At 38.5% G+C, this 15,020-nt stretch overlaps 1 protein-coding gene across 1 annotated transcript in view; it reads right to left on the bottom strand.

Annotated features, from left to right (window-relative positions):
• Positions 1-12,574, bottom strand: part of LOC121528173 (synaptic vesicle membrane protein VAT-1 homolog) — a 28,894-nt gene extending 16,320 nt beyond the window's left edge. The window contains exon 1 of the mRNA XM_041815443.1: positions 11,978-12,574. Within this exon, the coding sequence (XP_041671377.1) occupies positions 11,978-12,364 (387 nt within the window). The 5' untranslated portion in view covers positions 12,365-12,574. The remainder of the gene's footprint in view (positions 1-11,977) is intronic.
• Positions 12,575-15,020: the final 2,446 nt, after the last annotated feature.

Below are 15,020 nucleotides of genomic sequence, written 5' to 3'. Positions count from 1 at the left end.
GACATTTAACCACCAGGTGGCAGTTCTTGTTTCAATATCATGTTTTTTTACTTATTTTTTTTCTTTTATGGACAATGCTAGCCTCTTTGGGGTTTGTTGTTGTTATTATAAACTTCAGTCGTTATATGAAATTGGTCATTCCTTTCACCTCCATTGGATTAGGATGGGGCGAAACCTCAGATAGCTTTAAACCCCAACAAATCCCAACAAACCTAGCTGCACTACCTTAAGATGCAGTGAAGAGAATATATACGTAGTTACATGTACTTAAAGATGAACTGACTTTTCAATGCTACCAGGCAAAAACTACAAGACAGAAACAGCCTCTTCAGTGAGTTCAACGTCTGCGTCATCCCAGCCTCACTCCTGTCTTCTATCAGGCTGTTGTTTTTCATATAGTACAGAGCATCCAGTGGTAAATGTCAAATTGAGGTTGAATAATCAGGAAGTCCTCTGATGTTTCTTTGATAACAATGCCATCAGAGGCCAGACAGTCATTACACTACCGCTCGGCTTGGTAAACAAGCACATCGTTGAAAAGGACGATGGATACGGTCTCAAATTCTGGTTATTTGGGAAAAAATTAAAGTCAAATCACTTTTAATGATGAATAAATCATTACATTCATTCATTACATGGTGCGTGCAGCCTACAATGATCCACAGTGGCCTCTTTTTTCAGATGTCTGGTTAACAGCTCCATACACATATTAGTATCAGCAGATATTTATCTTTTTGCTGAGATTCACAACCGATATATCATCTGTTAATACTGGCTGTATAAACAAATAAGTTCCAACAATTTTTTTCTTTATTCATCATCCTTTTTTTACTCATTATCTTAAAGACCAAAGTTTAACTATCTTTAAAGAATTTGCAACAACTGTGCAACAATATCCTGGTAAATAATCTGTAGACAGCTTGCAATGAAGGTTTGCTTGTCAAAATCTGTGTTTGTGACAACGGCAGAACTGATGTTAATTAGCTCACTTAACAAGCTGACTGATGTTCATGGATGAGAAAAGACTGCTGGTTCTCTCCTCTGCTCGCTTGTCTTCACCAAGTCAGCTTGAAAAGAAAAAAAACCTCAGGCTGTGGGAGTAGGATGCACTCACTGGTTTTAGCTGCTGCTATAGCCATGAAAAAATGCTCCCAGAATTTTGAGCAAGTCCTAATAGTTCTAAATACAAATCTGGTGTTAAAATCTGGGAAAGGATGCTCGCTATCTCATCTGCACTATGCCATGCAGCTCCGGAAAAGAAAAAACAAAACTCAGACTGTGGGAGTAGTATGCAATCACTGGCTTTAGCTGCTGCTAAGATGCCATGAAAAGTACTCCCAAACTTTGTAGCAAGTCCCACAAATTAAAAATATTAACCTGGGGTTGAAATCTGTGTTGACATCGGCAGACAGGACACTAATAAGCTCACTGATTTATCTGCACAATGCCATGTAGCTCTGGAAAAGAAAAAAAAACTCAGACTGTGGGAGTAGGATGCACTCACTGGTTTTAGCTGCTACTCTTATCACCATGAAAAATGCTCCCAAAATTTTAGCAAGTCCTAGTAGCAGATCAAAATACTAATCAGGTGTTAAAATCTGAGAATGGATGTGTATCAGCTCACTGATTGATCTGCACTATGCCATGTAACTCCGGAAAAAAACAAAAAACAAACAAACAAACAAAAAAAAAACCCTCCGACTCTGGGAGTAGTATACAATCACTAGCTTTAGCTTCTGCTAAGTTGCCTTGAAGAGTGCTTGCAAACTTTGTAGCAAGTCCCACTAGTAAAAACTATTAATCTGGGTTTGATATCTGTGTTGACATTAGCAGGATGGAAGCTAATTAGCTCACACATTAGCTGACAGATGTTATATTATGATACATCTGTAAATGGATATGTAATAGACAATAGATAATAGACAAATGTAAAATAAATGCAATGATGAGTAAGAGTTAAAGGGATACTTCAACATATTGGCAAATTCGTTCATTGCCATAATTCCTGTAGTCTCCATAATAGGTTCGTTACCTTTAGCTGTCGGTGCAAGCTGTTTTTATATCGGCCGCTGCCGAGTTCGGACCTGCTGTGCCAATTCAATGTAAGCAGACGGTATTCCGGCTTTCCCTCATCAAACTCATCAAATACACAATCCAACAACTCCAAAATGCTCTCGTGTACAAGTTGTGACCTGCACATTCACCACACTATGAAATAATAACATATAATTATGTAACATTACGACACATGAAGCAAATACTTGGAACTATTTCTTGAGTAAACCACTGGGTGGAGTGACACAGTGCAGCAGCCATGTCTGGAGTGTAGTTCCGGCTTTGCATTTAGCTTTAAAACATCTCCGTCTCGTAATGTTCCATGATTATTTCATTGCGTGGTGAATGTACAGGTCACAACTTGTACACAAGAGCATTTTGGAGTTGTTGGATTGTGTATTTGATGAGTTTGATGAGGGAAAGCCAGAATACCGTCTGCTTACATTGAGTTGGCAAAGCAGGTCCGAACGCGGCAGCGGCCGATCTAAAAACAGCTTGCACCAACAACTGAAGGTAACAAACCTATTACTAAGACTATAGGAATTATGGCAATGGATGAATTTGCCAAAATTTTGAAGTATTCATTTAACACAGTTGTAAGGATTTCAGGATTCTTTATTGTCATTTTCTCACCACAGGTGATGACATGAAGAGTGACTGATGTCCTGAAATCAGCTAAAGACGTGATTATGAGCAAAAAGAAGGAAAAAATAACCATGTCAGCACCTTTTAAACTTCAAAACTGATTTTTTTTTTAATCAGCTAAGAGCACTTCTGTTAAAAAGCATTGCTGCTTTATCTTTCTATCAAACAAAAAGTATTGACAGTAGAATTAATATGGACTTGATATTCTCCATAATGAGCCTTATGTTGAAAATATAACTTGTCTTTTTTTCCCATCTGTAACTTTGGTATTTTTCTGTCCTTGTAAATGTAAAAATGACATATTATATGCTGTTGACTTAAAATATTCATTTAAATTTTGGGATACATTTGGATGGAAATCTCGTCATAACATCTGATTAACTTGGCATTGCACCTCTTAAGTGCAGGATTAATGCATTTAATCCAAACGTGGTCTGGTGTTCACCCCATGTTCACTTCTTTTCAACACTGTCCATCATGTGTGATGTGAAGTGATGAAGTGGTGACATGGTGAGTCCAATTGGCCAGGACATTTCCACATTTTCGACTCCATCCACTGTCTTGACTCGAAAAAGAAAACCATACCAATGATAAAGTATTGAAGCCACATCCAGATCAGCCTTGGTACATGTAGTTGAACAAATACAGTCGTTGTATTTGTGTATGCTATGAGAAGCGTTTGTCTGGTCTGACAGCTATAATTACATCAGAGGCAACAAGCACCGACATGTCTCATTCTGTGTTTACATTTCACATCATTCTATCTTCACGTGTTGATGTCAGGGATCTGTGCAGTCTGATGGCTGAAGTGCCGCAGTGATGGATTCACACGGCAAGTTTCCACACTAACCTCCCAGTGGTCTTCCTTCAGTTACCTCAGTTCATGTCAGCTTTCCAGGAACTGAGCTCAGCTCTTTTTAAACTGACTATTGTGCATTTTTTTCATGCAGCAGGAGTTTCATAGTGTTTCATAAGAGTTGAGAAATGTAACCATCCCAAAAGAAGCTGTCAGCTAAGAAGGAAGTCAAAGCATCAGATTCTGAATTACAGAGATATCACAGGCCATGACTCTGATGGTTTGTGTATGCCTCTGTATCATCTGTCTATTGTCATGGGTTTGTGTGCATCAGGAAGTAGGTGTGGCTCGGCGCTCTTGAGGCTGTTTTAACAGGAAGCAGTGCTGCTCTAACAATCAGCTCAGATCTTTCCTCTACCCTTCTTATTTTGGCTAGTTTCACAACACTGGTAATACTAATATAATACACATGTCTCTCTGTGAGAAAGCAGCAACCAAAGTGTGAACGACTTTTCCTATGAGACCCTCGACATCAGCTGATAGTATTAGATAAAGCTCAGATACTGGGAGAAGGTTTTATGGTGTCTTTCTTTGCCTGTTTTTAGTCGGTGACAACTAAATGACAAAAAAATGAATTCTTGAGGAATTTTGAAAGAGTGATAGAAATGTCAGAATACAAAAATATGCACCATTAATGTCTGTCACCACAGAGAAGCTCATCTTGAGATGACTTGTAATATGTTTTTTTTTATATTCTTTTAACTAAAGCAGTCCTTGTAGCAGGGAAGAGTACCTTTTTTATTTGATAAATTGCTGGATTCCATTTACCTCGGAACTCGATGTCAGAGTTGGGAATGACCTCATGGAATGAAATGTTCCATTTGAAACGAGCTCATAACCAGGGATACTGAGGGTTGCTATGACTTATGGGTCGGAATTACGAGGTCAGGGCGCATTTTTAATGACGTGTTTTTGTTTGCTATTTTGGCGCTCTCTCCAAGGAAATTTTGTTGTATTAAGTAAAAGAAAAAGAACAATCAAACCTTTATGGTGAACTGCAAGTTCCATTTTCTGTCTTTTTTTTGTGCTCGGTCATCTTTGGAATGAGGTTTGGTATCCTGTCAGATGGACTTAACACTCGGAAAACAGTAAGGATTTTCTAAAACCTGTTTTTGTTTTCCTTCCCGGTAATGATTCTGATACCAAGGTGTTTGGTATCAGCTGATACCGAGTACTGATCTGATACCAGTGTAAACTTTCTTGACTGACTGTGCAGACTAGCAAATAATTTTAGACCTATATTTGACTCAGAATCCGGCTCAACAAATAGAATCGTAATGTACAGCATGACCTGTAGCCCTGAAGTTGTTTTTCTACTGATTATTGAGTTTTAATGCTAAAAATTAAAATAACAATAATACAGGGGGCTAGATCACAGACTTACATTACAGAATTACATTACTCTACATTATGCTCTATTCAGGCAGCATGACATGACAGAACAGCCTGCTATTGGCTGACAGACCCTCACAAAGGGTAAACAACATGAAGGTTAGCTTCAGGCTAAATGATCGAAATTAGATTAAAATGGAAAAAAAGACATTCAATATCAGGTTTACTGGTGTGGATTTAATCATTCAAGTCCCAAAAAGTAACACAAGTTACAGGCTGGCTGAAAATGCTGCTGCAAAGGATTCAAAGGAATCAATCAATAAATAAACGGTGCCAATAGGATGGCACAACGGTTAGCTTCCAGAGGAAAAACAAGTAAGAGGCAACGATATATGGTTCAAAAGTTACTTAACTTTTGATAACATGTGTCACTTCTTGTTGTGTACGACAGCGCCGCTCTGGAAGGCATTTTAACAATCACATTCAGTGAAAAAAATGTCCCAAACTTTGCTGCTGCAGTGGGTCCTTTGGTTCTTCTTCATTGCTGTAAACATGGTAGTTGGTACATGCAGTGTTTCCTGGCAGCAAAGAAGAACTGATTTCCAGTTTTAACGCTAACATTTAGTATGGTTAAACAAAGCAAAATATAAAGCTGAACAAAACGGTACCGGATCGGTGCATAAAAGCATTACAAGAGACAATTTAGAGGCGACATTATTTATTCACTAAATGTGCTTCCACTGTAAAAAGTCACACTTTTCCTTTTACCAATACGCAGTGGTATTCAACCTTTTTTGCCCAAGACAAACCTGAGATCAGGCCAAAATCTAAGTGCACACCATATTAGGGCTGAATGATTTGCAAAAATAATCTAATTGTGATTTTCTTCCCAAATATTGCAATTGAGATTTAATATGCGATTATTCTTGGGTTAATCTTGTGCATTTTTTGACAAATTCAAGCAATAAATAACCCCATAAATAAGACCATGTGTTCTGAAAACAATTAAATTATTTCTGAAGCAATTGATCCATAGTAGCATGAATCTGAATATGGGTGCAACAAGCTTTAAGTTATAAAAGAGGCAGCTGGGGTGGAGGAGGTGAGGCTGGGTACCAGCTGATCGCAGCTGGGGTATGACTTTCGTGAAGTAACGCCAGGCTGCATCAGTTTTATTTAGAATGAGCTAATTATTTTTGCTCATATTGCAAATGTGACGTCATTTGCTGTGTTTAAGGGCATTATCATTTAATGTCACTAATTTTGATTAAGAAAAACATACATAAAACACAAAAAGAAGGATTTTAGTAAACCATTATAAAAAACTGACACTTGAATGTTTGCATAATGTGCATGAAATCTCTGCCGCTGCAAAAAATCGATTAATTAAACTGGTATTTTGACACATTTCAAGTCAAAGAAATATTGCAACTTCTGCGATTTAAAAATTGCAGAAGGCCATATTGTGATTTGATCCAATTTGCGATTACTTGCCCAGCCCTACACCATATCCACTTCCATACTGTATAAAATATCCTCTTTTAAAGGAGTTACAGAAACTTTAGTTACTGTGTAATTCTAGTTAAAACATGGCCGTGGTTTAAGGCGCTACCCATGTAAGCGGGCGGCCCGGGTTCGAATCCGGCCTGTGGCCCTTTACCACATGTCTCTCCCCACTCTCTTCCCTGTTTCTGAATCTATCCACTGTCCTTCCTCTGTCAAATAAAGGCATGAAAAAGTCCAAAAATAAATCTTAAAAAAAAAGAAAAAAAGAAAAAAAGAAAAAAACATGGCTGTATAAATTCCCATGGCACACCAAGTCTTGCCTGTTGATGTTTGATACACATTAAAGGAGTCACTTTCTAGCTTCTCTAAATCAACCAGAAAGCAATCAGCACACATATTTTTCTCTCATCCCACTACAGTAAGTTGATCAAATTGCAGAGAATAATGTGTTTTTTAATTTCAAATAAGACCGAAAGTATAACAGCAAACATCTTCCAACATGATCACTGACCGTCGAGGCGTTCTGTCTGAACACATCTGTGAAAATATACTGCTATTTAATGAATGTCGACAGAGGAGCTGTAATGAGATCCCACATCACACATCTGCTCTGTCTGCCTCTTAAGACACAGCCACACCCTTGTGTCCTCGTCTACTGCCAAGCCTCAGCCTCTCTCTGAAAACACTTCAGCTTCCCTTTGTGTTATTATCTGCTCCTCTGTGCGTCTCACGCCCACATTCTTACCCTGACCTCAGCAAACATCTCAGCCATTTAGCATTTACACCTAACCTTCATAGTTTGGATCCTTAATCTCAGAGATTTCTGTGCCGCTGTATTTGAGTTAGCGGTGTCTTGAGTTTTGTCGCTTCCTTCCACAATAAAAGGGATCCATGCTCTTCCAAAACGCAGACCAGGATGTGAGTTAGGAACGAGACAAGGGTGGGAGAGGACTGTAGTAACAGGAGGAGGAAGAAATTCCAAACTGACACATGGGGACGAGGAGGAGCTTCACAAATACACGGATGTAAACGCCAAGAAAAACGTATCTTAGTCTGACTCTTTAAGTGACTGCGTTTATCTGTGTGTTTTGTAGAACAGAGTCCTGGATGTAAAAGAAGAATGAAACAGCAGAGATGGGCCGAGCTGAGCAGCGCTGGTGAACTGGCAGGAAATGAATCAGGGCACGGTCGTCATAGACCCAGCTGTGATCCGCTGGCGGCCAGAAGATCCCAATTATCGCCTCCCAGCTCCCACAGCCAATCACACCGCTTTCTTGCAACACAGCGATGTATTTAAATATGACTTACTTCTCGCTAATCCCTGTTTGCATTAATGCTGTTGCACCATGCTGCTGCTGCTTGCAAAGCTTAACCTCCTCCACCCCAGCCTCCTCCTTTATAGCATAATGCTTGTTGCACTCTCATATTGAGATTCATGCTACTATGTATTGTATTCAGTACATAAGTCAAAGTATGCTGCCTGACTAACCAAGGGAGCATCTTTTTGGCACATTTAGAGCTCCAAAGTTCTAACTTTTCTCTGTTCCCATTTAATCCTAACAGCTGTCCGTCACTTCCTGACCCCCACTGGACATTCAGAATCATGTGACTGCAAAGAACTAGGGATGCACAATAGTGGATTTTTATCAAATCCGATACGCTGATATTTACTGGTTCATTTTAGCTGATACCAATATCAATACCGATATTTAAATATGCATTTTGGACAAGAAATTTCAGTCCTTTTGGACACACTTTAAGGTTTGAGGATGACCAAAGAAACAAACTTTAGTTCTTAAAAAACAATTCAAAGTTTAAAGAATGAGGATAAATAAAGAAAAAGACCTCAGCTGACACAGATCTGTTGGTTCAGCCTAAAGCTCCTCTAATTTGTTAATATATACAGAAAAAAATTTACCGTTGATGTATGCTGAAATACACAGGCAAAATATCAGATGTGAATATCGGCAGAAATTTTGATATCTGCCCATTTGCCTTTTTTAGCTATCTGCTGATACAGATACCAGACCGATAATATCGTACATCCCTGCAAAGAACCCATTGCTCACCATATGATCTTTCCAGAAAATAATCAGGGAAAACAAGAAAACTTGTTGCTTTTGGTTCTAAAGCCCAGTTCAGACCAAACAACAAGACTGTCCCAGAGCATCACTTGCAACTTGTGCAAAGGCCACAAATACATGCAACATTTATTCATGGTAAAGTATAATTTGAAAAAGAGTTTGCAATTTATGCCATCTTTGTTCATGAAAATTGAGATCTAAGCCATGAAAGAGGTGGAATATTTATCTTACAAATTTTTAGAATATTCTCGATGAAATGGTTATATCTGAATCAAGTGTGATACATTAGAGAGGCACCACAAAAACTGTATTTACAGCAGGATGCAGAATGGCTAACTACACAAAGCTCTCTGAATGATTAATGTGTCTTCAACAACAGCAGATTACTGTTCAGCTTCCTGAACCAAAATGCTGACGTAAAAAAGGTAAACAAGCACATTTTCCCAGAGTTTTGTCCAAAGGTCATCTGATACTTTCGATTTACATAAAAAAACAGTGAACGCACCTCTTGTGACCCAGTGACGTGGCTGAAAAGTCCTCTCTGATGTTTAAACGGGAGTTTAACACATGCTTACTGTACACAAGAAGACCTGAAGTGACTCCAGTTAAACATCAACAAAGACAGAGTGTGAAACACTGCTGCTCTTTTAAACAAGTTGTCATGAAGGCAGTGAGTCACCTCTGTCAACCTCAGCATGCTGAAACGCTGCATATGGAACAGGTGGAGGCTTTGACCTGAAGATGCTCCGGGATCAGCTCTGCAGTATTTCAGGAAAACGTGTTTTCACTGCAGGGAGAAGAGCCCTGCAGGGTGCAGGTGCATCAGCAGTTTCAGTCTCCACTCATTTACGCCACAAATCATAAAAAAGTGTACTTTTTCCACAGCCCAATGTTGGATTTATGATTTCAAAAGAAAGCACAGACATACAGAATATAAATATTCTGCATACCTGGACAGCTGAGATACATCAGAACTCCATAAAATTCAACCTTTAAAAGCTTTTATCGTAGAGAAAGTAAACGCACTCCTCTGCACGGGAAGAAAAATGTACAAACTCTTCAAGGACACTCTGTAAATCAAACCGCTGCCTCTTTCAGCACTACAGCTTTCCTAATGGAAAGGCTGTATTACTATTCTGCATGCGACAGAGGTTATTTATGAGGGGCTTCAGCACTATTATTCTGCATAGAAAGAGGAGAGAGAAAGAGGAGATGACAGATCTTATATGATCTGAAAATAGGCAGATTATTGTTCTGAAATTATTGTGATATAATTCAGTTTGATTGGTGTTGTACATATTTTCAGCTTTGTGGTTTCTATGTTCTTGTGTATTTTATCACCTGAATCTTGATTTTTTTTAAATTGTGTAAAATAAAAAGTTACCAATTCTATTTCTATGTGATTTTAATAGTAGCTTTATATTGCTATTTTTGCAGACAAATTATAGACTGACTATAAATTTGGTATAAATCTATAAATCCAGGTCTGGAAAGTTACTACTTACATTTACTTAAATTACCGTGATTAAGTAGTTTTTAGGGTACATTTTAAAACCAGTACTTTTACTTTACTCCCTCTTTTTTACCAGAGTAACTGTACTTTTACTTGAGTGCAATAGTCTTGTATTTTTCCACCGCTGTTGACTACATAGTAGCACACAATGAGAGAATGATTCCACATCACAGGCTTAACATTGAACAGTTCATTTGAACTCCCAAAGTGTAATTTTAGCTCCATTCTGAGTGAAACGGCCTTCAGAGTCAGAATTATTTGACAGTGTTGATCCACCAGTGCGAGTTCAACTCTGTAAAGAGTCAAATGATCGAAGCTCTGCCAAATAAAATCTCCAATCTGGGCAGAGTTTCCCATCATGCCCTTGGGCAGAGTGTTTAGAAGTGTCTTATATGTGGTTAGTTGTGTTAAGTTGTTTCCTGTTGAACAGTGATCTCTAGTGGGTTTCCTTTGCTCGTGCTTCTGGTTGTTATTGTTTTTCATGTGAGACACATTTGCACCATAAGTGAAGTTATCCACAGAGTTTGCGCAACTGCCACCGATTTTCAGTAGTTACTGCAGCTCTGTTGTATTGTATATTTAGCACTTGAAAAGTGCAGTTTAACTATAAGTAGATGGACCAATATAGACACTTTTAATTTAATACTGTATTTAACTTTTTAACTGAACAATGTTCTCTTGTTGTTCTTACCATTAAGAAAATATTATATTTTACTGCAAATCACCTCAAGTAAACTTTAAATAAAATACTTTTAACTTTTACATAAGTACATTTAGAAAGCAAGTTATTTTTCTTTTACTTAAGTAACATTAAACCTGAGTAACTGTACTTTTATTTGAGTACAACAGTCGTGTACTTTTGCCCCCTCTGTATAAATTTTTTCCAGCCAAAATTTCTATACTTACATGTAAAGCTGGGATGTATGCCCAGTTATGCTGCCTTTGGCCCCCCCTGTGAACCTGTGCCAGTGTGTTTTGTAAATATGTGTTCTCCAACAAATATCCACTCCTTTATTTTCATGTCTAACATACATGTCACAAAAGTGGGATTTCATCCAGTAATTTTAAAATAAAAACCCCAGATTGAAAGTAGTAAATTTAAATGAATAAATACAGAAGAATATCTTCATAAAGTTTTTTGGAGGAGGTGTAAAATCTGGCATGTAGATAAAAGGGAAGTGTAACTTTTTGCAGTGGAAACAGAAAATTCAGCTTTTCCTAAGATAAAGTTCGCCTCTATGTTGTTCATCTCTTTACCAGCTTCGAAGATATGGACCTTAATGCAACATGGCATTGAGTCCTCTTCTTTTGCAGTTTTGATTTTTTTTTCATGAGTGGGACACCTACTGCTTGACCTTTTTGACCCCAAATACATAAATTTGCATTTCTTTGCCTGATTTCTAAGAATTCCTAGAGATTTTGCAATACATTTGCATGCAAACCAAAGTCATGAATATTAGTCTTGGCTTTTCTGTGGATGTTGCTGTTACCTTCCTCAGCTGAGAGCATCAGATAATAAAATAGAGGTATAGAAATAATCAGCATAGTTGCTGATGGTCCCTTTTTATGGTTCATCAAGAGGCATCAGTATCAATTTTGGTCTGTTTCATTACCAGATAAAGACTACTAACAAGAACTTCAAAATGTCATAATACATGTTTCTGAATCTGTTAGTCTTTGAAAATGTTCCCGAAATTGTATGGCTGCAGAACTTTTTATTATAATACTCTCAGAACAATGAAGTAAATTTATTTCCCATTTTAACTGTAGTTTAGAGGGATTTTTTTTTTACATTTTACCCAACATCTTCACAAAAGAGAGTAAGGGAAAACAGTTTAGTTTGTGAAAGGCTACCAACATGTCTTTGGCGAGAAAATCGTGCATTTCCCAGGGTCAAAGACTTCTCTTTACTACCTCTGAATGGACCTGTTGAAGAGCTCAGTGACATTTTGTGGGTGTGGGTGATCTCAGCAGGCCTGTACTCACTTTCCTGTGCTTCACATCCTCCCCGCACGCCTCGATGACCCCGCAGCCCTCCATCCCCATCGTGACGGGCGGGGCAGGCAGCAGCTCGTAAAGCCCCTGTCTGCCCAGCAGCTCAGCGAAGTTCAGCCCGCACGCCTTGACTCGAACCAGGACCTCTCCCGCCTTCAGCTGCGGTGGGCTCAGCGTCTTCACCTGCAGCTTCACTTTATCATAGCCCCCGTACCCGGTCAGCACCACAGCCCGACAGGGGAGCGTCTTCTCTTCGGCTGCAGCTGCGGGGCTTTCCACGGACTCCTGCGGGGGCTCCGGGGCAGCCGGCGGAGGCTCGTCGGTGGTCTTCTGCTGCTCAGGTTGTTGCTGCGGAGTTGGAGCCTCTTCAGCAGACATGGTCAACACTTGTGATGGTTTTAGTCCTGAAAGGTTTTCAGATCAAAAGTTCAGCCTGTGAGAAGGTTAAATCTCAAGAATAAAGAAAAATAATCCAGGTTCAGTGGCATAAAAGAGGTGTCTCTCTAGGAAGACAGGCGTATCTCTTGTAAAAATGAGATTAATGATTCGTGGTTTGTTTCCTGTGTGTGCGCTGCGATCAACAAGTGACAGCAGTCAAAGAACGCAAGATGAGATCGGTAGTTCCGGTTTTTATTTTCACAATAAAACAACCAACAGAAAAAGTCTGCTAAAAATCATTAACATTACCAAGGACGTAGTAGGATATGCTTTGAACGAATTGGAGAGAAACCCGTACAGTTAGTTTCACAACAATTAATTTATTCTTTTTCCCAGGAAAGAAAAAATGTTAAAGAGGAATTTTTAAAGAAAATTATAGTTATACCAGAAAATAAAAGGAGAACAAAACACACAGTTATTCAAAATCCACTCACTGAAAAGAAATATATGCAAAGTAAATACGATTTTCTCCCCCAAATTAACCTATTTAAGTTTTCAATCCCTCAAGGCAAAATAATAAAAGTAAGGACAGACTTATTGATAAACTCGTTTCCACTTTACCAGTTGCTGAAAGATGTAGCAGGGCCCAAACAGAAACCAAACAAGAAAAAACAAAAAAATGAAGTTGGATAAATAGGTATAAATTCTGACTTCATATGCTGAAATTAAATTCGAGAGATTTTTATAATATGAACAGCTGTTTACAATGCATGCAATATTTCAGATCTGAAACCAGACCTCAATTATCAGACCTTATAGATTTCAAACAGCCTATAAATACCGCAAGATGTATGAGCCTTAATAAGTAATACCAGCAGTAATTACGTTCAGGTTTAAGCAAAAATGAAATCTGCAATTTGAGAAGGCTTTTACTTACAAGTCATATCCTGTATCCTCACGTGCTTTTCTCCGTGATTTCGTCTAGCTTGATGTAGCTGGAAAATTGACCGATCCGTGCTGTTGGCCAAATGTGAGTCAGAGAACCGCGGAGGGATACAAAACCCGGAAAATGGGGTTCAGGAGGGGAATAAAGGGATCATTTTAGTGAACAGCTACAGAGAAGACATTCAGGTATTGTTTCAGGAACACCTGCAATCCAAACGTCACATATAATTAAATTACACAGGAATGTTATGTAGCTATTTTGCAAGAATGAAGGTCATCCTATTAAGCATATAATACCCAACTTTAATGTAACGTATATAAATAAGACTTACCTTCAACAAGAGGGACATATTTATGGACGCCCAAAAATAAAAATGTGGAAGCTAGGAAATTTAAAAAAGATTTCTAAATCATAATTATGACATAAAAAGTCATAATTTCGACTAATTATGACTTTTATCTCATAATTTCGACTTTTTATCCAATAATTATGACTTAGAATTTTTTTCTCCAAGAATTGCCTTTCTATCACATTTTCACTTTTTTATTTAGCAGAAATGTCCTTCCATACATATTCCTTTATTTAATGTCAGACACAGAAAATATATTTTATAGTACATTGTAGAGAAGAAATTTCATGATGGTGGCATCCATCACAGTACCAGGCTTGAAATCACTGAGCTCTTAAGAACGACCCATTTTATATCACAAGTGTTTGCACTTGGAGACTGCTAGGCTAGACGCTTTGCAACAGGTCTGACTGAAACACCTGAATTACGAAATTAACAGGCCAAATACTATAGTGTATCACTTTGTCTGTAAGGCAGGAGCTTTAAACTGCTTTCTCTCCTTGTTCTGATGTGAGTTTGCCAGACAGGAAGTGAAAGGTACTAAGAATGATGGAAATGGGTCTCTTAAATGGGGCAGGAAATTCCTCATTTGAATATCAAGACATATGTGAGGGCAGAGGTTGCAGTTTTATTCTTTTTTTTCCCCCACATTAAAGTTCAGAGAACGCTGTCACACACACATTAAACACACTCACACAGCTGCTGCAAACATGCTACTGGTTGGAAAATGAACAGCTGTGGTAAATACCTTTGGTTTTGGGATAAAGTATAAGTGCTTTCAGGCATTTCTCTCACACACACCACACACAGAGCATCAAGTTCTTCAGCCACACTCAGGATGCGTTTAACTGCACTTTGCAGCTTTTGTCTGTTTACAAGGTCTCTGCATCCTGTTACAGCGGCTCTCAGCCACATTCACGTGTCAAACATTTTAACCACGCTAACCCTTGGCATATTTGACTTTTTAACCACTTCATTCTCATCATCTTACAATCACATGACAACAAGTTTGAAATTTGAAATAGTGAAAGAAGAAAACATGGCACAATCTGCATTCTGCAAAAGTTGGTCAGTTACAGGTGAAAATGTAATTCAAATAAAGTGAAATAATAAAAGTTAAGCTGGCATATGTATTCTTTCTATACACATAAATATTCAACTATAAAAAATATCAAGCTGTCAGAATTAATCAGTATATAAGCAAGGTGTCCCCAGAGATGTTCCACCCTAGGAGATTCACCCAGACCAGTCTCCCAGTCCCTGCTGCTGAAAACTACCCCCACAGCATGATGCTGCCACCACCATGCTTCACTGTTAGGATGGTACTGGGCAGGTGATGAGCGGTGGCTGGTCACAGACAT

The sequence above is a fragment of the Cheilinus undulatus genome, linkage group 20 (assembly GCF_018320785.1).
Source record: "Cheilinus undulatus linkage group 20, ASM1832078v1, whole genome shotgun sequence".
In the NCBI taxonomy this organism is placed as follows: Eukaryota; Metazoa; Chordata; class Actinopteri; order Labriformes; family Labridae; genus Cheilinus; species Cheilinus undulatus.
This window is presented reverse-complemented; position numbering and strand designations above follow the sequence as displayed.